Below are 24,874 nucleotides of genomic sequence, written 5' to 3'. Positions count from 1 at the left end.
GGAGTTCTGCATCCACACGTGGTGTCCTGCCTGGTGTCGAGTGTTTGCTGCTCCATGTCATGCTGGCCATGGAGTGGGTACTTGGTAAGTTTCAGCAGCCTGGGTCCTGTCCACATAAGCTCAGTAGGTAGGACCAGATGGCTGTGATTCTGAGCGGCTCAGGCCAGAAATCTCTGCTGGAACCACCCATCCACTTCTTTCTCTTTACCTGGCATCTTCTGCCGGGGCACCCGTAAGTCACCCCGACCTGACAGGACTGCAGTGGCTGAAAGCTGGCGGTGTGGTTGGCTCTTTGGAGGGGGAGGTGTGTGGGATGAGGAAGGCACCCGCTGGCTCTAGGTGGAGTCTTCCACCTTATATCTGAAGGGATTTTTGTATTTACTGGAAAAAGCAAAGGCTTATCTTTCAGGAAAATATCTGAGACAGATTTTCCCCACACTATCTTCACCTTCCTCTCGTGAGACTGCTAGGGAACTGAGTAGAGATTAGTCACTCCTGTTAATTCATTACTAATTTGGTTAGAGGGAGACCAGTCTTTTCTGAGCTTTACGCTCAGAGCCTCGGATGTTCCAAACCTGAACTCGCTGTCCACCCTCTCCATCTACACTCCTCCTCGGGGCCCCCGTCTCACACACAGCCTTGCCCCGTTCCTGGCCCTCAGGCTGGAAACACTGCTCCTTTTCTTCCACCTGGGATCAGTGACAGCCTTGTCAACTCAACCTCTGCAGGAGCCTCTGATTGGCCCCTGCCCACCTCCCCACTGCCCTGGACATTGGTTCAGCCCTCACTGTCTCTCCCCCAGGCTGTTATGACGGCCCTCATCCTCTGCTGGATGTCGCCCTAAATGCCAGCCATGTGCCAAGGCATCAAGATACCTCTTTGCAGAAGTCAGCATCAGGTGCCGGGATTTTCGGAAGCTACCTTGAACTAGACACATACCTCAGCCCTGTGCTGGGCAAGGGGGCCACCGAAGGGTTATCCAGACAAAGGCGGGGAAGATGATTTTGTGCAGATTGTGAGCAAAGATGCAGACGATGAGTGTGTGCTGTGGGGTAGTGTGACCTTGATGAAGTTTGAAGGACAAGGTGTTCTAGCTGTAGTGCTGCATCACAAAGCAGTCCTAAGGTTAGTGCTTAAAACAACGGCCACATTTAGTTTGCTCAGGGATCTGCCATCTACAGAAGCTTTGGTGGGGATAGCTCACTCTTGCTCCACTTGGCGTTGAAGGCTGGAATCCTCTGAAGGCTCTCAGTAACATGTCTGGCCGCCGATGCTGGCTGCAGGCTGAAACTTTAACTGGAATTGTTGGCTGGCACACTACCATGTGGACCCCCCGTGAGTAGGGAAGATGGGGCTTCCTTATAGTGTGATGTCTGGGGTCTAAGGGTCCCAAGAGAGAAAGGGCTGGGGGATTCACTATCAACTTTCAGGACTTGGCCCCAGGGGTCACAGAGCATCACTTCTTCTTCCTTCTCTTCCTTAGAAGCAAATACCTAAGATTGGCCCATATTGAAAGGGAGGGAACACAGAGCCCACTTCTTGATGAACGAATGTCATTGTCCCATTGTTAGAGGTGTATGTGGGACAGGAGATATTGGTGTAGCCATCTTTGTGAAACATGATCTGCCACGGCAGGGTGTGGAGCCAAAGAGGCAGGCAGGGTCTGGGACCTGTAGCATCTTGGATACCACACCATGAGCATTGGTTTTTATCTTGTAGGAAGTGGGGAGCCAGTGAGAGGTATTAATTTGGGAGTAACCTGCTTACATTGATGTTTGATAAAGCTCTTTCTGGAGTGGTGGGATGGAAGGTTTGAGGGGACGGCAGGAGATCTGTGAGAGGAATCTGAAGGAATCTAGGGGAGAGGGGAGAGGGCCTGAGGCAAGGCATAATCTGGAGATGAAGGGCCGGTCAAATACAAGAGACGCCAAGGTGAAATCACAGGGCTTAGTGGTGGCACCAAATGCCAGGGGGTGAGGAACAGGCATCCAGGAGGATTCCTGGTTTCTGTCTTAGGCAACTGAGCGAAGGTGGTGGGGAATGAATGAAAAACTAGGGAGGTTTGTGGGGGAGGACCCTGAGCCCTATTTGGGAGGCGATTAGCCTGAGGGGCCTGAGAATGTCCACGTGGACACGTCCAGCACACAGTGAGATGGACTTGTGTGTAAAAGCTCTGGGGGAAGTTCTGGAGGAGGGTCTGAGACGTGGGCACCACAAATGGGGTTTCCAATGAATGTGTGCAGAAAGGGTGCCATGTGCAGAGAAAGGGACTACAGACAGAGTTGGGGGGGCATTAGCCTTCAGGGGACGGTCAGAAGAAGAGGATCTGGCAAGGCATCCAAGACCAAATTGCCTCTGTCCTGGATGTGGCAGGCACTGTGGGCTTAGTGCCAGGCACTTGAGATGCCTGCCGTGGACCGGTTCTGGGCCTGCCTCTCACACAGTGGAGCAGCCATGGCCAGTTCCCACCCTCGCAGGCCCTTGGTTTCCCCAACTCTGGGGCGCTAGGATTCTCCCTCTCCCTCTCTGGACTTCTGTTTCCCCATTTATAAGAGAGACTAGATCATCTTCCAGGGTACCTTTATCACAGAATATTAAGAATTCTAGTATATGAAGTGAAGCAGAGTGGAGCCTCCCTAAGGGGCGGGGTGGAGGGCAGGCTTCCTTCGGCCACTGATGAGGAGTGAGGAGGCCCCACGGGCTCCGGGGTCAGGGGGGCGGTAGTTCGGACAGGCGTCTGCTTTCGTGGCGTGATGACCTCCTTGGATTTGGATGCACGGGCAGGCAACCAGGGCTGCACCCTGGCCTCACAAAGGCTCTGCCTTGACAGGTAGGAGAGGGGAGGTCAGCTCTGATCCCACAGCCTGGAGCGGGGCCCCTGCGGAGGGGCTGGCTTGGCTTTACAAGGAAACGGAAATGAAGGTGGAGCCCCAGTTGCTCTCCTGAGATGCCAGCCCTTCAATTAAGGGAAGAGCTTTGGCAGACTACGAAACATAATGGCACCCCACCCTTCCCTGGCGGAAGAGTGAATCTCCAGAAGGGGCAATTCCAGGGGGCTCAGGATGTGGGGCTCTGGGCTCTGAGCTCTGAGCCTGCTCTCAGCCCAATAGCCGAGGACCCAGGAGAGCGCGGCCTGCAGCCGACTCCAGATACCACAAGCCCTCCCCACCCTCCCCATCAACCACATTTACTTGTCACATTTACTCATACCCACAGGACAAGGCATATGGGGCAGGGTGGGATGCCTTCTCCAGGCCCTCATCATCCACTCAGGAGAGGAGCCGGCACAATCACAAATACCCCATATAAGAGGTGGTAACAAGCTTGGCTAGTGTTTTCATTCAGACGGGCTAGTGTGAAAGCCCATCCTGGAGCCTCACTGGGGTATGAGAGGTGGGCCTGGGAGGATGGGTGTTGATGGAGGGAGGGGGATGGAGGGCAGGTCAAGAGGAATGGAGCAGTGTGACCCCTGGCTTTTGTGCCCCTGGGAGTGACATGAGTGTGGCCCTCAGCCCTCCCAGGACACAGGAGGGAGGGCAGAGCTGTCAGAGAACAATTCCAGGTGCTGAACGCCCTGGGCCATGGCCGATGAGTCAGGCCTTTCCCTCAGGGATGCTTCTCCAACCCTGTGGTTTTCCTGCCATTGATGATAATGTGACAAGAATGGCAGGAATGATGGGAATGGTGCACATGTGTTGACTGAGGCTGTGGGTGAAACTGGTCCGAGGATGATGACCACCTGCTGGAGAAAGTGTCCCCAGCTAACAGGGGAGCTGGACCAGGCTGCTGGGCCTCTGTGCCCCAGAATGGAGCGCCCAGGTGGGCGGTCAGCGCTCACTGTCCAGAGGCCTCACCGTCCAGGTCTCCTCCGCAGGTGTTCGTGCTGTGCCATGGCCTGCTGCAGCTTTGCCAGCTCCTGTACAGCGCCTACTTCAAGAGCAGCCTCACCACCATCGAGAAGCGCTTTGGCCTCTCCAGTTCTTCCTCAGGTCTCATTTCCAGCTTGAATGAGGTAAGCAGGATGCTCTAGGCCATCAGACCCGACTTGTGCACCACCCTGAGCACGGCATCCGGGAGGGGGCCCGGGAGGAGCAGCAGAACGGGGCGGGGGCGGGGGTGGTGCGGGGCTGGACCCATCAGCTACGTTTCCCGAGGCTGCCCTGCATCTGGAGGCGCCTGACCTCCTCACGGCAGCCCTGCGGGCAGGCACTCTGCCCCCCACCCCCGCTGACCGCTGAGGGCACCAGGGCACCTGGCAGCTTGTGCCAGGTGTGCAGGGCCGCTGCCTCCAAACTCTGTGCCTCTGATTGAGTTCTGTGACCACCCACGAGGTTACGTGGCCTCTGCCCGTCCCCAGTGCAGGGGAAGACGAGCCCCAGGCATGCAGCTAGGGAAGCAGCCCCAGGCTGGCAGCTCCTGTCTTCGGAGGGCAACAGGAGCCAGAGCTGCTCAATGGCCCTGACTCCCAGGCAAGGTCAGAGGTCTATGACCTCCCAGCCACGTGGAGTTTACACTGTCCCTCACTGATGGCACATCAAAGTTAGAGGAAGATAGGGTGGGCCAAGAGGCGAGGGTGAGAGGTCAGAGGGCAGGGTCAGCTAGGAGTCACTGGAAGCCAGGGAGAAAGGGGCAGGGGAGGCAGCAAGCCCCTGCATCGTGGCTGCAGCGTCGTCGGCTCCAGGTGAGGAGACGGGCCCTGGGCCTGGCTCCTGTCTTTGCTTTCCACAAGGCCCGCTGTCCTGGGACAGAGGCCATGGCCTCCCCCTCCCAGGAGCCCAGACGCAATTAGATCTTCCCTTGACATAGCGAAATTCAGGCCAACAACCGACCCAGTAGAGTCTGGGCTCCCCAGACAGCTTCTGGGCTGGGCTGAAAGGAAGGTGGGAAGCGTTCCAACATCCCCCAACCCCCACCTTCCAGTCTCCCCATCCCACAACCTGCTCCCTGCTGGAAATGCCCCTTTACCCTTGACTCCTGCGCCCTCCACGGCCCACACGGCAGTACCCCTCAGGAGTCCTCCCCGCCACGCCTGTGCCAGATCCCTCTGCGGTCCTTGGAGGAGGGCTCTCTTCACAGTCACGTCTTCCAGACAGGAAGCTTGCAGCAGAAAGCCTACCCCCATCCCAGTGGCCGCACACGTGTGTAGTGCAGCCAGGATGGGAGCCCAGGTCCGTCTGACGGTCGCCACGCACTCCTCCTCCCCGTGGACTGTTCCTCCACCCTGTGACGTGCACGTACTTGCACACGTACAGCCCTGAGGCCCATCAGTCATGCCTGCGGGCCTCATGGGCCTCAAACCCCCTCCTCTGAACCCCCAGGCCCACGTGGATGCCTTCACTGCTTTCTGGATGTGTGTCTGTGTCCGTGTGTTTTAATGTGTGTGTGTGTTTACGCGTGCACACGTATGCCTCTGTCTACCTGATTGTGCATCTGTGTCTTGAGCTTCCTGGTGATGCCCAGTGACGGGGGTCTTACCCTCCACGTAGGCTGTGCTCTCCTACAGGACAGGGACCTGGCACCACTCACACAGAAGGCGCCCTTCTACATGTTGGCTGTGACCTTGATAATGCTTCTGGCACATGTTGTCTTCCCAAGCGAAGGACACAAGAAAAACAAGTCTCTGACATCTGTGTCATCACAGTCCTATCCCGTGACCCTGGCAGACATCACTAATCAACTGCAGTCTTCTTTTCTGCTGAGTCCAGACTCTGGATCCTTCTTAACACAGTGTTCTAGGCACATCTACTAGTCAATATCAGAGCTGCTGTGTAGGCTAATCCTCTCTTCCACTATGGCTCGGATGATAGTTGAATCTGTGATCTTCGATGGTTAAATTTTCATTCTTATTTTTCCCGTGCTTGGAACAAAGATGTGGGCCCGGGAACAACTGGATTTTTCAAGGGGCAGGGAGTAGCTAGCTGGGACATGTGAGACTGTGTGTGCATCCGTGTGTCTGCGGCAGGAGGCTGATTAGGCCAATAAGGGGCAAAATATTTCCCCAGGTTACAGTTTAATAAAAAATGAAAATAATTCACCCATTAAATTTTCACTTTTCTAAACTTAGATGAGCTTTTCAACAATCAGGTTTTAGAACATGCCTATGGGCATGGTTTGAGGCAAATATCATAAGAAAGTTAATTTCTTGAACCTAACAATCTTGTGTGTGTGCTTAGTGGGAAAATGTGTGTCTGTGTGTATATCTGTTTCTCAGTGTGTCTCAGTATTTGTGCGTGTCTGTGTGTATGACTATGTGTGTGTATCTGCGATCTGAGACTGTGTGTATCCGTGTGTCTGTCTGTATTTCTGTATCTGTGTGCGTCTGTGTGTGTGTGTGTCTGTGTCTGTGTATCTGTGTGTGTTGAGGGGGAGTGGATGGGTGATTGTGTGAAGGAGAGGAACTCAGCCGAAGGGCTTTCTACAATCCCGTTGATTCTGACCGAAGCGTTTAGAAACAGACTGAGTAAGAAAGTAGGGGTCTTACCGGAAGAGCAGAGAGCAGCCAAATCAGAGGGGGCTTCGTGTTCAAGCTCGAGGCTCCCAGCTTTTGGGGTGGGCAGTAAGGGACTGGCCTGGCTTCTTGAGCAGAGCCAGGCCCGGGGGCACAGTCTCGCGAAGACGAACCCTCTGGAAGAGGTGCCTGCCTGGTAGACACTTGAGGTGAGGGACAGTGTATCCCGAAGTCAGATGGCTGGGCGGCTGTCACAGCCAGGCCTGAGCGGCTGGGGGAGGAGAGGACCCCGGCAATGCTGCAAAGGAAGAAAAGGCAGGATTTGGCAGCTGCTTGAGCGCAGGATTGAAGGCACCACAGACCACAAGGCGGCTGCCTGTCAGAAGCCTGAGGGGTGTGAGAAAAGAACCAGGCCTGGTGGAGGGGAAGGTGAGCCCATCTGGAAACCCGGAGTGTGCAGCCTGCTTCCAGGGGACGGGAGCCTTCACGCTACACCCAGTCTCGCTGGGGTCCAAAGGGTGAGGAGAAGGCGAGACCAGGGCTGGGTGTAACAGGCCAGCGGCAGGAGGAGGGCTTGGCTGGCAGGGAAGACGCTGGGCATCCAGCCCGGTGAAGCAGCGGCTTCCCTGGCCCACCCACGGCCAGGGCTGAGCAGACGCAGTCAGCCACCCTTAATGCCCCCCATCAGTTTGCCCTGGGCCCCTCTGGTCTGAGGCATGGGCAGGGATGTGTTACAGACGGGCTGTGTGATAACCTTCAGATGCTCTAACACGAAGTCCACAAAGCCGTTTTAGGGGCCACTTCCGGGCCGAGGGGCTGAGGCCCGGGCTGCAGAGGCCCTGTTCTCCTCAGCTAGAACAGCTTATTCTTTTTTTTTTTTTTTTTTAATATTAGGGAAAATAATTTTTTTCAGAGGAAAGCCACAGCTGAAGGAAAGTTTGGGAACCAAGGTCTTAAGCCAGCATCAGCCATAACAGCTCTAGAGGCCCAGCTTCCCTCCCAGAAGCCAGCGCAGGCCCTGCGGGGAGCACAGGAAGGGCCGCTCCAGGTGGGCGGGGCGGGGCACCCCCCCAATCCTTTCTCCCTCCCTGGGTCCCTTCGGGGCCCTCTCCCGTCTGTCTCCCAGACCTTCTCAAGTCAGCCTCAGTTAGCTTAGCTGATGTGGTCTGACATTTACAATCATTTCATGCAAACTGATGGGGAAACAAAAAGGGAATGAAATCTAGGAAGCATAAGAATAAAGCTTTGTTTCCAGGTGCTGGTTTCAGAATGTCCTAGAACCACGTCTTTCCCGATCAGACTAGGCTGCCTCCTCACCCACCTTCACATCCCCTTTCTCTGTGTGTCATAAACCATTCTTACTCTTGGCCACACAGGAGGGGTCTCCTGGGCAATCGTGTCCTCTTCTTGAAAAAACCTACCATTTACACCAGCTATGTGTCAGACACCATTCTAGGTGCTGGGGAGACAGGAATGAACAGACAGACAAAAATCTCTGCTCATATATCATTCTACTGATAAATATGACATTTATTTATAGAAATAAATACAACATGGTGGATCAGATTAGAGTAAATGCTATGAAGAAAAATAAAATCGTGGAGGGGCATGGTGGTTACATTCTAAATAACTCTTTATTCTTTAAATTATATTTAAATTATAAATATATTATAATTTATTTCTGTTAATTTTTACAAATATAAGTTATATTTAAATAACTCCTTTTAAATTAAGATATCATTGATATTTAACTTTATAGTAGCTGTCCAGGTGTACGACATAATGGTTCGAGATATGTATGTATTGCGAAACAATCACCACAGTGTCTAGCTAACAACCAGCGCCTCATGTAGTTCACGTTGTTTTCTTGTGATGAGAACTTGCAAGATCTATTCTCTTAGCAACTTTCAAACATACAGCACAGGGTTATTAACTATAGTCTCCATGCTGTACGTGACATCCCAGGACCTGCTTATTTTATAACTGGAAGTGTGTACTTTTGAGGCCCTTCCCCCGTTTCACCCACCCCACCCCCTTCTTTTTCAGAGAAGGCTCAACCTGAACAGAGATCTAAAGTGGGGCGCGTTGAGAAGGGAGCCCCACGCAGACATGTAAGCTGAGGGAGCAGCCAGTGCCAACACAGCGGCCTGTGTTCAGAGAGCAGCAAGAGGCAGGGTGGCTGGGGTGGAGGAAGGGAGGGGGACGGGAGGAGAGCAGGTCAGAGCAGGGATGGGGAAGGGGACAGGCTCCTCAGGGCTTCGGAGGCTCTGGGACCCACTTTGTTTTTGTTACCTACCGGATTTGGGCAGAGGGAACACGGTCTGGCATTTCAGCAGGACCACTCTGGCCTCCAGGAGGAGAATAGAGGGCTCTGAGGCAAGAGTGGCGGTGGGTAGAAGGCAAAGCTCAGACAGGCTGCCATGGTGGCTGAGACCAGGTGGTGGTGGTGGAGGTGGTGAGAAGTGGTTGGCTTCTGAGGGGCCACTGAAGGCCCGGCCAGTGGGATTTGCTGGTGGTTGGATGTTGGTGTGAAAGGGCAGTCGAGGATGAGGCGCAGACGTTTTGCTTGAGCCACTCATAGGATGAGGTGCCGTCTACTGAGAGGAGGAGGACTGGGGAGGGGGGCGCCAGGTTTTGGGTGGAAGAGGAGGAGTGAGCTCTGGGATGTGCCGGGCCTGTGGGAATCAGAAGCGCATACAGAACAAGGAAAGCCGTGGGACTGGCTGAGCTCCCCAAGACAAGAGCAGAGGTGTGGGGACTGAGCTCTGAGGGTTGAGAGATCAGGGAGGCGAAGAGGAAGCAGCCAAGAAGACCGAGAAGGAGCAGCCGGGGGCAGAAAACTAGGAGAACATGGTGTCATGGAAACTTAGTGAAAGGACTGTGTCAGGAAGGCAGAAACGGTCAACTGAATCAAAGGGTGCTGAGAGATCAAGTGAGAAGAGAACTGAGAATTGGCCAGCGGACTTGGCAATGAGGAGGTCATTGGCAATCTTGGCAAGAGCCACATACCAAGACTCTGGTCCCTATTTCCTGAGACAGGGACACCTGCTTTAACAGCCGGAAGGAGACTGTGGTGTGGACAGGGCAGGGGCTATGAGTGCTGCCATCCAGGGCTCCTCCGGTTCAGGTGAACTTACCTTCTGGGGCACAGGACCATCTCTTTGGATGGAGTCGAGGTCAGAGATCTGCCAGCGCCCCTTTTACCGTTTAAGACCCTGCTCCCCAAGCTGGGGCCTTCGGGTCCCCTCTTTGGCTCTGGGTGGGGCTCAGAGAGCACGCTTTCCAGGGAGCACCAGGAACATGAGTTACTGGTGTTTCCACCCGGGAAGGGACTTAGGGCGCTTTAGTCCTCATCCCTCATTCACAGAGGTGGAAGCCAGCCCGGGGAGGGCCAGAGCTGATTAGGAGCAGGGCTGCTGGGGCAGAAACTCACTTCTCCAAGGGGCAGTAGACCAGTGTAGCTAAGACGGGGCGCTTTAACCTCAGGCAGTCCTTGCTGGAGCCACCTCCAGACCTCATGGACATGGCAAGTTACTTAATATTCTGAGCCCCAATTGTGTCGTCTGCAAAAATGAGACTTGTTGCATGATGAAACGAGATAGTGAAGGTTGCTTGGTGGTTATTCTGACTATGAAGTCAGAGTCCTTAGGGAGTTTAGTTAAGGAACACGTACTGTTCCTAGGAGCCAGCCAGAATAGGAAGCTTTCTTGAATTTGGTTCCAAAAGCTTTGGTCCTAATGGTTGAGCTTCCCATGGTCTCTAGATACTTCTCTTGGTCTGGTCTAGAAGGCTGAGGCTGGGAAGGGTTTCTGACAACAGGGGAAAGCTGAAACTGCATGCTTGGCCCTCCCGGCAAAGCTGGCACCACAGCTCTGCTTGGGCCCTTGGGTGACACCAGGCGGCTTCTTGCCTCTCTGCTGTGACAGTCCGGTCCACTCTGTGGGTGGCTGAGGACAGAGCCTCTGGTCTCACGTGGCTCCTCCACTCTCTCTGCAGATCAGCAATGCCATCCTCATCATCTTTGTCAGCTACTTTGGCAGCCGGGTGCACCGTCCGCGGCTGATCGGCATGGGGGGTCTCCTCCTGGCTTCGGGTGCCTTTGTCCTCACCCTCCCACACTTCCTCTCAGAACCTTACCAATACACCGTGACCAGCATGGGTAAGTGGCCTCCCACTCTTGCTTCAAGGGGATGAGGGTACATGATTCTGTAGGTTCTGACTTTCAGATACGCTCTGGGGAGAAAAGCCGAGGAAACTTTCTGGTGGGAGAGGACAGCATAACCCAGAGTGGTATCCATTGCCCCAGAAGCACCCCAACCAACTTTGTGAGATACCCACTCAATCCTCCTGTGCTTTTGGTGGGATCCTGGGATGTTTGGATGCCCACCATCCTCTCCCATCTTCCATGTTATTGTTGACTATATTTTAGCTCTGCCTGTCTTTACCCTCCTCCCAGTGGTCATTATTAATATAGTTGTTATTTATAAATAGTTCAGTACTTAATTATATTTACCCACAAGTTTACTGGCTTCTTTGCTCACCATTGCTTCTTGCATTTCATCCACCCTTGTTGATTTAACTTCCTTTTTCCTGAAGTACATCCTTTAGCATTCTTTTCAAACAGTTTTTCAAATCTATCTGCCCTATTTTCATGGTTTCTTGGTATTTCCTTATGATTTCTATTTTCATTTTAGTTTCTCCAACTTTTTTTTTTTTTTCTTTTTGCGTTACTCAGGCCTCTCACTGTTGTGGCCTCTCCCATTGCGGAGCACAGGCTCCGGACGCGCAGGCTCAGCGGCCATGGCTCACGGGCCCAGCCGCTCCGTGGCACGTGGGATCTTCCCAGACCGGGGAACGAACCCACGTCCCCTGCATTGGCAGGCGGACTCTCAACCACTGCGCCACCAGGGAAGCCCTTCAACTATTTTAAATGTATTTATTTTATAGTCCTTTTTAGATTGTTTTATTAGCGCAAATTTTGAGATTGCTAATCCTCCCACATTCTGTGTCTGCTTGATCTTGTTTATGGTGGAGTGTTTCCTTTATGTTCTGTAATATACTATTTGATGGTGTGGTCATTGGCAGTGAGATTTTTTTCCCCCCTGTGGAAATTTTGTGTAGTCTGGGTAGGAAATAGCCCCAAGGGTGGCTTTGCATTTGCATTTACTTGGCACCCTGGGAACATCACTGCTTTGGAGCTAATTTTATGATAATGTATTGGCGTGGGATCAATTTGCACTTGTTTTAAGGGATATGGTATGTGGGCAGTGGTTTTGTGAGGAGCAGCAAGTGAGAGGCCCAGTCCCTAAACGTTTATTCTCGGTCTGCTGTATTGGAGTTGAAGATGTCTGAGGATAGACGGGCCACCCAGGGATGCACTGAGGGGATAGATAACTGATCCCTGTTTGCTTAAATACCAGGCTTGTTTTTAGTCATATATGCAGAGCGGGTCCAAGAGGGGAGTCACTTAGAATGCCAAACGGGAATGCTTTATAGGCTGTGAGACCTACAGTGGGGAGGTGGGTAGCTAGAATGGAAAAAGAATGGAACAGGAACAGCGATGTGTAATGATGAAATGTTTGTTGGGTTGGGAATCTTTTCCCCACCTCCCTGGTAATCACCAGTGAACTGATCACTGGTGATTACCATAAATTCACTGTGGCCTTTGGATCTATTTGGACTATTTAAGCCTGAGTCTTGCTTCAAATAGGCCCAGGAGGAAGACAGACCCAAGCTTAGGGGTCTAAGCTCTTTCTCCCCCTCGGTCTAGACAAGGAGTCTGAGGCCAGCTCTGAAGGAGAGTCAGGAGTTGCTGGCCACCTCAGAGAGCCATGTGCCGAGCCTGCTCCAGACACATGGTCCCTGCCCCTCCTGGTCAGCATGAAGACTGGGCTAATGGAATCAGCAAGGGAACCTGGGGTGCTGGGGCCAGGCTTCGGGGAGGGCATCCTGCTAGGCGCCACACACCATGGCCTGCTTAGCCTGGGGGCTGGCTCCCCCAGCCTGGGCTGAATACCAAGGGCATTTGCATCACACAGAGCAGCCACCACAGAGAGTGGCTGGAGACCTGCGGGCCTCTGAAAGCAGTCACTCTGCTCCTTGTTAGGGGTGGACGGGCGTCTTGGGTCCTTTCCACCACCATCCTCCCTGCTCTGAGGCAAACTCTCTGCCTCAGTGCTCTCAGCCCACCTCCACTGAGAGAGGAAAGAATGGGACTGTGAGAGGGACCGCAGCTCGCCTGCCAGCCTGCAGGGAGGAATCGCTGTCCAGGAGCGTGAGCTTCGTTGTTTTTTTGTTTGTGTAAATTCTATTTGCAGCAATAGGACACAGTCTCCTTTACGCTGGCTGGGATCCGAGCAGCAGCTGCAAGTGCTCAGGGCTGGGCTACCTTCAGGGCATCTTCCCAGTGCCAGGGGGTTGGGATAAGGAGGACTTTGGCCCAGGAGCCACATCCTTGGGATCTAGCTGGAGCTGTGGGTGCCAGTACAGCGGGGGCATGTGCTATGCTAATATGTGCAAACAAAAATATTCATAAAATCTCACTTCGTGGGAAAAGTTTGAAATACGACTCTTACTTCAAATGTATTCCTATGGGAACTTCAGTTTTAAATTATGCAGGTCCATCAGGCACACACAAATTTCATTAAACGTGCCACCCTGAATCATGTCATGAATCTGGACGGTCCGGGGTCTGAAGCTGGCCTTTGAAACCCCCTAACAGCACGGCCTTGGGCCACTTCCTCCGCAGCTGAGTCTCAGTTCCTACCTGTATACAATGGACCCTCCCTCGCAGGGCTGCGAGGGCCGAAGGATGCATGCTCTGAATTTAGCCAAGGGGCTGGCACACGCAGTAACCATTAAGCGCCGGCTTTTATAACAAGCGATGCTGGGAACAATACATGTAATATGCTGGGTAACTAGCGTCCCACAGGAGGAAGCGCCTGCTTGCTCTGGAGAGTCTGACAGCTCACAGCCAATGCGCTGGGCGTCCTGCGGGCATTTGAAGGCAGCTTCTCCCTGGTCCTGACCTTACAGCTGTCCTCTGCCCTAGCCGGAGCAGGGCCCCTCCCTTGGTATAGTCCTTGCTGCGTCTTTACCCGTGAGGCATAGGATTTCTCTTGGTTGAAGCTTAGGCTGCTGCGCTGCTCTAGTCCCAGACCCTTAAGTTGGAGCCGCCTGGTATGCTGGGTAGAGAGAGCACAGACATTCAAATCCCAGCTCAGCCATTTAGGGGCTAAGTCTGCTTAGGCAAGCCACTGTTCATCTTTCTGAACCTCAGTTTCTTCATCTGTAAAATGGGAACAATAATACCTCCACTTTCAGTGTGTTCTGAGGGCAAAATGAAAACTACATAGTATAGGGAAAGTGCTTCGCCCGTGTTAGCTGTTCAGCACATTTCTCTTGGCCTGCCCTTGATGTGGTATTTGAAATCTCTTCCTCATGAGCAATGACCCCCAGACCTATTATCATGTGCTGACTGCTGACTCTTTCCCCTTGGAGCAAAGCTACTCCAGAAATGAACATGGGAAATGAAAAGTAACTCTGTATTTCAGGGAAGAAAATGAAAGAGGAGCTGAATATTGTGGGAATCACAGAGACCTTTAACAACTCATGGCTAATTTTAAAAAGGCCATGCAGACATTTATGAATGTTTAGATTTTCTAAATGTCAGTGGGGTCCGGAAATACGCCTGGCGCCTTTAGAGAAAAGCCTAGCCACCAAGCCAAAGCCTCTAAGACCACTTCTGGAAGGCTCAGAGAGGTTTGGATAGGTGGGAAACAGGCCAACGCGAGACCAGTTCTCCCGGGAGACAAGAGAAGGGTCTTTGGAAACAAGTGTCTGGTAGGAGTAGGTGTAACCTGTGAGAGGTCCTGAGCCAAGTCTAGAGGGAAGTCAGCCCCACCCAGACAATGGATGCACACAGGAGGGGCTTCCTGTGGGAGGAGCGGGGGTGGGGGGAGTCTGTTGTATTTTTGGAGCAGCCGAAAAAAGAAAGGGGAGAGTGGCTTTCTAGTCCTCCGCTCATGAAGCTGCCAGTGCCTCACGCACGCTCGTTCATCAGAGGCGTCCCTGGGCAGGAGGGTGGTGGGCAGGCCTGGGGACGGGAGCCTCGGGCTCCTGAGTGACCGCGCCCCTTCCTCGGCGGAGGACACGCCGGCCTGGAGCAGAACCCCAGTGCCACGCAGGGGGGAGCCGCTCAGGGCAGTTCGGGGGGAGCACCCGGCCGTGGTGCCAGAGGGACCCGCTCGGAACCGTGGGGGAGGGGAGTGTCTGCGGGGTAAGCGTGAGTGCGTGTGAGGGAGGCGTTCCTCTGTGAGCAGGTGGCGGGCAGTGGAGGGGGGTGGAAGGTGTGGGGTCTGCGTGGGTGTGGAGGTGGAGGCGGGGACGGACGAGGCCGGCAGCAGGGCCGCTGTTCGGGTGGAGGTGCCTAGGGAGGCGGGGGGAGCACGCGTGCTGGGGGCGGAGGGTGGGTGGACGGTGGGGCGGGAGGTGCACAGCCCGGCCAGCTGGGTCTGGTTAACCTGAAAAGGGGGGGAAGCAGCAGTGGGGGCCGAGTCACAAAACACACGGGTGTTATCAAGTCAACTGAGAGGGAAACCGCCCTGAACGGATGAGCACAGCTAAGCTAACGAGACCTGACGTGGAACACGTTTTCAACGCACAGTATAGGAAAGAAGAGAAACGCGTGCGGAGAAATGACAGAGGACACCAGGCTGCCGTGTTGCGTGTCAGGGGAGGCCGGGGAAGGAGCTGGGGCCGCGGAGAACAGGAGTCTCCAAGGCACGGCCCCAGCGGCTGACCTGAGAGCCTTTGCCTCTGTCAGGCTCTCTTAACGTGTGTTTTGTGGGAGAGTCACGACCCACCCTGGCTGGCCTGGAAGCGCGATCCCTTGTTCTGGGTCTCCAGCGCTGGCCCCAGGAGAGACCTCCCCCTCCCCTGGAGGCTTGTTCCTCACTTGCTCAGGGGTGAGGCTGGGGGCTGCGTCCTGCTGCTCTGGGGAGAGTGGCGTCCCGGGGACCCCTGGTGGACTGTGTGTCTTGGGCCCACCCAAGGCAGCGGGGAGGGTCTCCTGGGGAGAGTCAGCAGCCAGGGTGGAAAAGGAAGGCTGGTTACTATTCCAGTGGCTATGGTTGCCCCAGGAAAACTGTCAGCGACTCGGGGATAGCCCCACAGAAGCAGGGTGCCAGCCCCTGTCCCCTGGGGCACTGTGGTTTGAAGAAACCATTGATGCCTCCTGCCTGAGGCCTTGGGCCCCCAAGGACCCCCAGAGGACACAGGGAGCAGCTTCTGCTGTTCTGACCACACTCGAGGCTACTGTGCCCAGACACCTCCTGTGGCCCAAAGGCTTGCCTAGGGAACCAGCAGGCACATTCGGGCAGCGAGCGACCCACACCACGAGGCAGGAAACCAGCAGAAGCAGTTTCTTTCTCTCAGGAACAAAAGGGCTTTTGAGGATTCAGAGCTTGGATTGGCCACCGTCAGGGGATGTGAGGCTCAGAGATCTAAAGGGGGAAACGGCAAAGGGAAGTCAGGTATTTGGAGGCGGGGAGGTCATGGAAGTGGAGCCCCGTGGTGGGATTCGTGCCCTCGTAGAAGAGGTCAGAGAGCTGTCTGGCTCTTTTTCAGCCCCGTGAGGGTGCAGCGGGAAGTCAGCAGTCTGGCTCTCACCAGAACCCCACCAGGCTGGCACCCCGATTTTGGACTTCCTCTGTGTGTAAGCCTCCCAGCCTATGATTCTTTGGTACAGCAGCCGCAGCTGACTCCAGAAGATTCAGTCCCTTTGGCTGGAGCCCCTCCCTGTAGCCTGGGATCTCATTTTGAATGTTCAGCCTTTGGACTGTCTTATTTGCCATTGCCAGTGGCTTCACACCTTTCATGTCCTTCACAAATCTGTCAGCTGTTCTCAGCTGTCCCCAGGTCCGGGACAGTGGTGCTGCGTGGTGTGTCCCAGGTCACACTGGCCCATCTGCGCCTGCACTGGGCACGCCTTGAGCAGTTCTCCCTCGAGGACTCAGCCACGTGTCCACCTCTGGTCTGGATATCTGTCAGGATATCATGACAGGCTTTGTCCAAAGGCTTCCTCCACTCAAGTAACACCGTGTTATGGCTTCCTGCCAGTCTGGGAGCCCCATTAACAAAGGAAATGAGCTTGGTTTGGCATGACTGGCTCTTGATGAACTCATGTTGGCTCAGCTTATCCCTTTTTTTTTTTCCCCCTTCAAATTGCTCCTCATCAGCCTGTTAATAAATCTGTGAACAATAAGTTCTGCTTCACTCCCAACTGGGGGGTGCAAATTAAGCACACATTCTGTTTGAACACTAAAATTAAATGGCTCTGAGCGGCCATCCTGTTGCCTCGGGTGTGTCTGGCTTCCCTCCTGTCCACTAAGAAACAGTGTTGATGATGAGCTGAGCTGGGTGATGCCTCTTTCCGAGGCCTGGTGGCGGTTCCTCAGGGGCGGGCGCATGTGCGGGGCAGGGGGTAGGGTGGTGCCCAGCCTGTCACACAGCGCACAGTGGACCTGCCCTCTCATGCCCAGCTAGCTGGTCACATGGCCTCCTCAATACAAGTAGGCATTTCCCCACGGCCCCTCTGGTGCCAGGGTGGCGGTGCGGAAGGGGCGTCCAGCCTCAGTCTCAGTCTCGGAAACTCAGTCTTGAGAGCAGACCAGGGGAACCCTCTTCTTCCACTCACCTAAGCTCACTCTTTTCCTGCATGGATGTGAGTCCTTGCAAGCAACCCACTTGCCCTCAACCCCTCTATTACATCCGTCCGTTGCTAGTGACCAGCGCTGACCTTACTTGTCTCTAAGTTTCTGAATCCGTCCCCAAGTCCTTGGAAACCTGGGCCCTAACGCCTGTCTCCAGGGTTCTGCCATCTCCTTCATCTGTTTAAATTTCTCCATTTCTGGCCTATTTGGATGAATGTGGATCTTACTGTGTGATCACTATATCGCAGGTTATGACATTGTTATTCATTTTCATCTGAATAAGAATGTTACAAGGTAGGTATGATTATCCGTATCTGTTTTGGAAATGAAGAGACTAAGATCCTGAGAGTTCCCTGACCAGTGAGCCGCAGAACCAAGATTTGAACCCGGTCTGTCTGACTTCAAAATATGAATTCCTTGCACTGCCCCACCAGCTGTCAACCCCCAGCTAGTGCAGAAGAATAGGTTCTCCTAGTTTCCCAAGATAAAAGTCAGAATGCACGTGCCCATAGAAATCATTGTCTAAGTGGAGGCTTAGTCTAGTTGGAAGAGAACACATGTTATCACAGGGGCATGATGGACTGACAAGGCTTTGTGAACTCCATGGGGACCCAATCACTTCTGATATGCAAACAAGTCACTTTATAAATGACTTTGAGATCTCAATCATGAGTAAGTTCGGGACAGCCTGTTCCAGGCCTGCCGGTGGGCGTGGCCAGAGTTTCGGGAAGAACTGTTGAGTGGCCGAATTTAGGAGGATGAGGAAATAGGTCTTTCAGGGTGGAACATTCTGAACGAGGTTCCAGGAGTTTGCTGATAGCTCGAGGCTTGGCATTTTGGCCACGCTTCCAGAAAACTCTTCGGAAACACCGCTGCCTTTCTCTATTGTTCTCTTATGGGCTGCTTCTGAGGTTTGGGTCTTGCTAACCTCCTCCTCATTTGGCCCTACTCACCCGCAAACGGTGCCCTCTTCCGAGCAGGGAGGTCATGGGTGGCTCTCAAGGTGCTGCCCTCTTGTTTCCTGGCACAATTCTCTCTTTCCTCTACCAGACGAGAAGGATTACTCACCCGCCACAGCCTTCCTATGTTGCTCAACCCTTCTAGGGTCCTCTCTTGGCCCCAGCGCTGGATCTTTGTGCAGAGACCTCTTCTTTTGTTTTTGTTTTTGTTTGTTTGTTTGTTTGTTTTCCGGTACGCGGGCCTCTCACTGTTGTAGTCTCTCCCGTTGCGGAGCACAGGCTCCAGACGCGCAGGCTCAGCGGCCATGGCTCACGGACCCAGCCGCTCCGCAGCATGTGGGATCTTCCCGGACCGGGGCACGAACCCGTGTCCCCTGCATCGGCAGGCGGACTCTCAACCACTGCACCACCAGGGAAGCCCCGGCAGGCGGATTTTTAACCACTGTGCCACCAGGGAAGCCCCAGAGACCTCTTATGAGACCCTTGACAGCCCGCTGGCCTCAGCCCGGCCACACCTGGAACGTGCGTCCTTGCACAGTGGGGAGGCCAGGCCCTAGTCTGCCCAGCTCCACCGTCCCCGCGGGTCCCAGTCCAGGGAGGTAACCCTTCCTGCCACCGCGTCCCCACGTCCCAAGCCCACAGAGGGGTTCAGAAATTAGAGCTGAAATTCTGCGTATGTAAATTGTGGGATGAGTCAGAGGGTTGACTGGCGTGCATCTGGGCCGGTGGGGGTATTACTGGAGGAGGGGAGAGGTCCCCAATTGTTTCTAGTTAGCCTTGTGAGAACTGGCACGGCTAGACCTCTGGTGTCTTGTGGGAAAAAGAATGTGCTCTGATAAACTTGAGCCTTCCAGAAGTGGGCCTCAGGGAAGATGAGAAACAGACTGACAGCCCGTTCGAACATACCCACTCCCTCCCTTACCCAGGCCCCTCAAGGCGGAGGCGGGTGGCCTCCGAGTCTGTGGTGGCTGGAAGAAGCAGGCGTTTCTCTGACTATATCACAGGATCTGTTGGTGGGCAGGTGGGAGGAGGAGGGCGGTGAGCTTCTCGAAGTCCAAGGAGAGGACTGGGTGTGGGGCCGTTGCTGGAACGGCTGAGGACTGGGGAGAGGGTGCTCCGTCTTCTTCACGTCTCCAGGGAGGAGAGGGGTGGGGTGGGCTGCAGAAAGCTGAGCCCCACAGTTCTGCCAATGGGTCCTGATACAGGTCTTTTCACTCCATCACTGTCTTTTTTTTTGCGGTATGCGGGCCTCTCACTGCTGTGGCCTCTCCCGTTGCGGAGCACAGGCTCCGGACGCGCAGGCTCAGCGGCCATGGCTCACGGGCCCAGCCGCTCCGCGACATGTGGGATCCTCCCGGACCGGGGCACGAACCTGTGTCCCCTGCATCGGCAAGCGGACTCTCAACCACTGCGCCACCAGGGAAGCCCTGTCTTCTTTTTAAGAGAAGAGCCTAAAGGTCTAAACTCTAGAAGACTCTGTCCTCACCAGAGTGAGCTGGGCAGGGCCATCCCCGCAGGGAGGCCCAGGTGTCAGTTCCTGGAAAGCTCAGACCTTGTCTCTGTCAAACACCTTCACCACAACACAACATGTCAGGGAGCAGCGGGTCCTCCCCACCGCCACACCCCGCCTCCAGGACGCAGAGCAAGCTGCTGCTTCCCAGGTGGAGGAACTGATCTTTCCCTTTCGCCTGTGTCACAGCCTGGTCTGGGGTGGATTTGGCCCCATTTAGGGCAGGCATAAGGAAAAGAGAGTTTGTTGGGAGATCTTGAATCAATTTGGAATGTAGAATAGCCCAAGAGGATCTCAGTAGACTTGGATTTAATTTGGGGCCAATTGATTATCTTTTAAAGTACACATTTAAAAAATTTTATTTATTTTAATTAATTTATTTTTGGCCGCGTTGGGTCTTCGTTGCTGCACGTGGGCTTTCTCTAGTTGTGGCGAGTGGGGAGCTAGTCTTCGTTGTGGCGCACGGGCTTCTCACTACGGTGGCTTCTCTTGTTGGGGAGCAAGGGCTCTAGGCGTGCAGGCTTCAGCAGTTGTGGCTCGCAGGCTCAGTAGTTGTGGCTTGCGGGCTCTAGAGCACAGGCTCAGTAGTTGTGGCACGTGGGCTCAGTAGTTGTGGCTTGCAGGCTCTAGAGCACAGGCTCAGTAGTTGTGGCACGTGGGCTTAGTAGTTGTGGCTCGTGGGCTCCAGAGCGCAGGCTCAGCAGTTTTGGCACATGGGCTTAGTTGCTCTGCAGCATGTGGGATCTTCCCGGACCAGGGCTCGAACCCGTGTCCCCAGCATTAAACACTGCGCCACCAGGAAAGTCCCCAAATACACAGTTTTAATAAAGGCAGTTAGTTTCTGACATGTAATCTGACATTCTACAAGTTAAGGATAACAGTTAAAAGATCCCCAGAGAATTTTGCCTCCTGGACACTTCATTAGGTGAAATTTCATGAGGATTTTTGTGGCATTGGGGCACCGTGCAACATGCCATGTAAAGACTTAATAAGCCAGTCAACATTTTTACAATCTTTGATGACCGCTAAAAGGCACACGAAAAATAATTTTGCCAGCAACAATGTTCTAGTAAATGTGACTTTAGTAAAATAATAAGAATCAGCAACATCAAGAGCTAGAACTCTAAAAAGAAATACTTATTCTCTGGCCCCTTGTTTCTGAGGCTTCTGCTTCCCTACAGCCAGACTGGCCTTGTGTATCTGACACACCCGCTGTGGGCTGAGCATCCCTGTGCTCGCAGCCGTGGAGTGGACCAGCACTCCCTGCCTGCCTCTCATGCAACACACAGCCTCACCTATTTTACCACCGAAGTAGCTCTTGGCTGGGTCAGTTCCGCCCTTTACACACGGGCCTTGAAAACTGGTTAATCCCTCCAGGATGTTAGTTGTACTGCCCCCCTCCTGATCGTCACCCTCTGCGTTCTCCTTAGGATGTAATCCAGGCCCCTTCGCGGGACGCAGCAGCCCTCCAGGAGCAGCTGGGCCTCGCCCTGGTGGTGTTTGCATACTGACCCCCCGAACCTCTGAGCTCTCCCCTCCTCACCACGGCTCTTCTGTCTCTTGCTGATTCTTCTCAGCTCAGAGGCTATTGTCTCTGGGCATCCTTCCCAAACCCTCTCCCCAGCAGCGCTTGGTTTGGTGCCTCCCCACGTGCTCTCTGGTACGCTGTGGATACCAGGCTGTATTTTTTATTTTGGTAAAATATATATAACATAAAATTTGCCATTTAAACATGTCCAGTTCTGGGCATTAAGTACTTTCACACTGTTGTACAGCCATTGTCACCATCCATCTCCAGAGCTTTTTCATCTTTCCCAGTGGAAACTGGGCCCCTTAAACATGAACTCCCTCTTCCCCCTTCCCCCAGCCCCTGCCTGGCAACCACCATTCTGCTTTCTGTCTCTATGAATTTTTCTATTCCAGGTTCCTCATATAAATGGAATCGTGCAATGGTTGTACTTTTGTGTCTGACTTGTTTCAGTTAGCAAGTTCAAGGTTCATTCATTTTGTATGTAGCATGTGTATTAAGCCTTCCTTTTTAAGGTGCAATAATATTCCATTGCATGTGTATATCACATTATGTTTATCCATTCATCTGATGGACATTTGGGTTGTTTCCACCTTTTGGCTATTGTGAATAATCTGGCTATGAACACCAGTGTACAAATATCTGTTCAAGTCCCGGCTTTGAATTCTTTTGGGTAAATACCCAGGAGTGTACCTGCTGGATAATATGGTAGTTCTATGTTTAACTTTTTGGGAAGAGCTTCCATACTGTTTTCCACAGTGGCTGCACTATTTTACATTCTTACCAGCAATGCACAAGGGTTCTAATTTCTCTACATCTTATCCAACACTTGTTTTCTGTTTTTTGAAGGGTATGAAATGGTATCTCACTGTGGTTTTGATTTGACCGATATTTTGGCAACGTTGCGGTTGCTTCTTTGATGATGTGTGTAGCACAGCAGACAGAAGGCTTTGGAAGGTGTGTCCAGGGGTCTTTTCAGGTCTTAGCATCCCAGCTTTTCCCTGTGAGGCAGGCATTGTCCATGGGAGCTGACGGGCCTGGGTGTGGTCCTTCAGTGGCTGCCCTGGGAGCAGGGCCAATTCTTCGCACCTCTTTCCCAGTGTGGTGGTTTGCCTGTGGGTGATCTTTGCTCCACCCTTGCACTTAAGGGAGACCCGACCCTGCCACCCCAGAGCCGACAAGACAACATGTGACAGGGAGCTTCTGTCACTCCTAGACAGAGGCAGGCAGCTCGACCAGACACATTCGCAAGTGGCAGTGGCCCACGGTGTTAGGGACCTCCAGACTTTGCTCATGTCCGCCAGCAAAATCTACTCGAAATTTGTCTGAATCTTCTGAAAAGAAATGCCCGTTTGAGAACTTGCCCATTTGAGCAGCTTTTTCATTTACGAGCCCTTTAGATGTGTGTCCCCTCAGTCAAAGTTGGCAGAGGGAGGTGAGCAGGGTGTGTGCGGCCAACCGTTTGAGTGACCGCACAGCTGCACCTGGCCAGTTGGTAGCACGGGTCAGAGGGTGGCCAGGGCCAGGCAGCCGGCTCCACCCTCATTCCTGAACCTGCCCATATGGACTTGAGAAGGGTAGTGGGGTCTTTTTCTAAAGACTAGCACAGCCCACAGCGCGTAAACGTTCACCCGCTGGGGTGTCCGTGTGGCTGCCGTACTGAGGGCGCGGAGTGAGCTGTGAGCCTGGCCCTCCGGCTACCGCCCACCCTCTGCAGTGCATGGTCCCTTCCCCAGAATCCTCTGAGGTCTCTCAAAGTCAAGGTCACTGACGTGAGGAGTCAGATCCAGGACTAGAACCCAGGTCCCAGGCTCCCAGCCCAGCCGCTCCAACATCTATGGGCCTTGCCAGCCCACAGCCACATGGGCCTCCCCCTGGGGATGGGCATGAGTCTGCCAGCACCACAGCCCCGTCTCTGAGTGTTGGACATGGGGCAGTGTTGGTGGGAGGGTTCCTGAGTGTGGTGAGGAGTGGCTCTTTCTCAGCAGGAACATTTCACAGCTTTGTGCTTCCAGACTAAAGTGACGATCCTGAGAATCAGGCCCTTACAGCATCACTGAGGCACACCAGCCTTCCTACAAAGGGGCAGGCACAGCCATCAGCCATGCTGACTGACCAGCGGGTCCAACTTTTCATGCCTGCTCCCCTTTCTGGAACCATAGCCTTCTAGCCCTTTAATGACCCATAGGGACTCTCCCTATCCAGCCACCTTATGGTCTCTGCCTAAAGGGAAACTGAGGCTCAGAGAGGTTCAGAAACCTGCTCAAGATCACACAGCTACCTAGGGCTAAAACCAATTTTTCTTTCTTTAAAAAAATGCCTTTATTGAGATATGATTGACATGTAAAAAGCTGTACATAGTAATGTATAAAACTTAATGAATTTGAGGATGAATATACCCATGAAACTGTCACCACCATCAAAGCCACAGACATATCCATCACGTTCCAAAGTTTCCTCCTGCCCCTTTATTATTGCGTGTGTGTGTGTGTTAAGAACACTCAAGTTCTCCCCTCTTAGTAAATTTTGCGTATACAGTGCAGTATTGTTATCTATAGGCGCTATGCTGTCTAGTAAATCTCCAGAACTTATCCGACATAACTGAAACCTTATACCCTTGACCATCACCTCCCCATTTCCCCCTCCCCCAAGCCCCTGGCGATCACCATTCTACTCTCTGCTTCTTTGTGTTTGACTGTTTTAGATTCCACATATAAGTGAGATCATACAGTATGTGTCTTTCTGTGTCTGGCTTATTTCACCAAAGCCAGTTTCTTGACTCTTTATACCATGTGTTTGTTTCGTCTCTTTGTCTCGGATTTCAGCAAAGCTCCCAGCAGCCAGCCCCTTTCCAGGATACCTCTACCTGGGAGGAAGTTCCCAGCCACTTACAGAGGTCAGAGGGCTCCTGTGTTTGAATGTAACTAGGGATGGGCAGAGGAATCTCCCCAGGCCTGGCTCCTGCATCCCTGCAAACTGTGTGTTGTGTCTTTTCAAAGCTGCCATTTCAGACTTGATGTCATTAAGGACTTGGAGTCAGGCACACATGGGTTCCAATACCAGCTCTGCCCCAGAGCAGCCACTTATGTGGGCCAATAACCCCTGTGAGTAGGACAAAATGTACGTCACAGCCTTGGCAGTGTCTGCCTGTGCAGTAAATAGAAGCTTAAAAATTCTGGCGCTGGAACTTGGATCTCTACAGTAAAGCATGTAAGTCAGAGAAAGGCCCAATACACAAGCCAGGAGAGGCGTCAGGGAAGGTGGGGTGGGCAGAGAAACTCAGCCCTAGTGTGATGGGCCTGCCCTTTGCAGGCCTAGGGCAATGGCTGTGGAACAAAGAAATAAGAAGTGGGAGAGACATTGTTACATTTTGGCTATATATTTTTATGAAAAAAATATTTTTAATTTAAAACCTTTCACTGTTGCTTTATTTCAAAAGTATCTTGTGTTCATTATAGAAAAATTAGAAAGTACACTGAGGCAAGCACACACACACAAAGATCACCACAATCCCATCACCCTGAGAGAACCATGGTCTCCCAGAGTTTTTCTCTGCCTATTCCATTAGGCCGCATGCTTTTTTTTTTTTTTTTTTTGCGGTACGCGGGCCTCTCACTGTTGTGGCCTCTCCCGTGGCAGAGCACAGGCTCCGGACGCGCAGGCTCAGCGGCCATGGCTCACGGGCCCAGCCGCTCTGCAGCATGTGGGATCTTCCCG

At 53.2% G+C, this 24,874-nt stretch overlaps 1 protein-coding gene across 1 annotated transcript in view; it reads left to right on the top strand.

The window, feature by feature from the left end:
• Nucleotides 1-24,874, top strand: part of SLCO2A1 (solute carrier organic anion transporter family member 2A1) — a 78,251-nt gene that overhangs the window by 31,125 nt on the left and 22,252 nt on the right. Inside the window, exons 2-3 of the mRNA XM_082624850.1 lie at nucleotides 3,875-4,012; nucleotides 10,445-10,607. Coding sequence (XP_082480976.1) covers nucleotides 3,875-4,012; nucleotides 10,445-10,607 — 301 coding nt within the window. The remainder of the gene's footprint in view (nucleotides 1-3,874; nucleotides 4,013-10,444; nucleotides 10,608-24,874) is intronic.

This window comes from Mesoplodon mirus, assembly GCF_964341445.2.
Source record: "Mesoplodon mirus genome assembly, chromosome: 6".
NCBI lineage: Eukaryota > Metazoa > Chordata > Mammalia > Artiodactyla > Ziphiidae > Mesoplodon > Mesoplodon mirus.
This window is presented reverse-complemented; position numbering and strand designations above follow the sequence as displayed.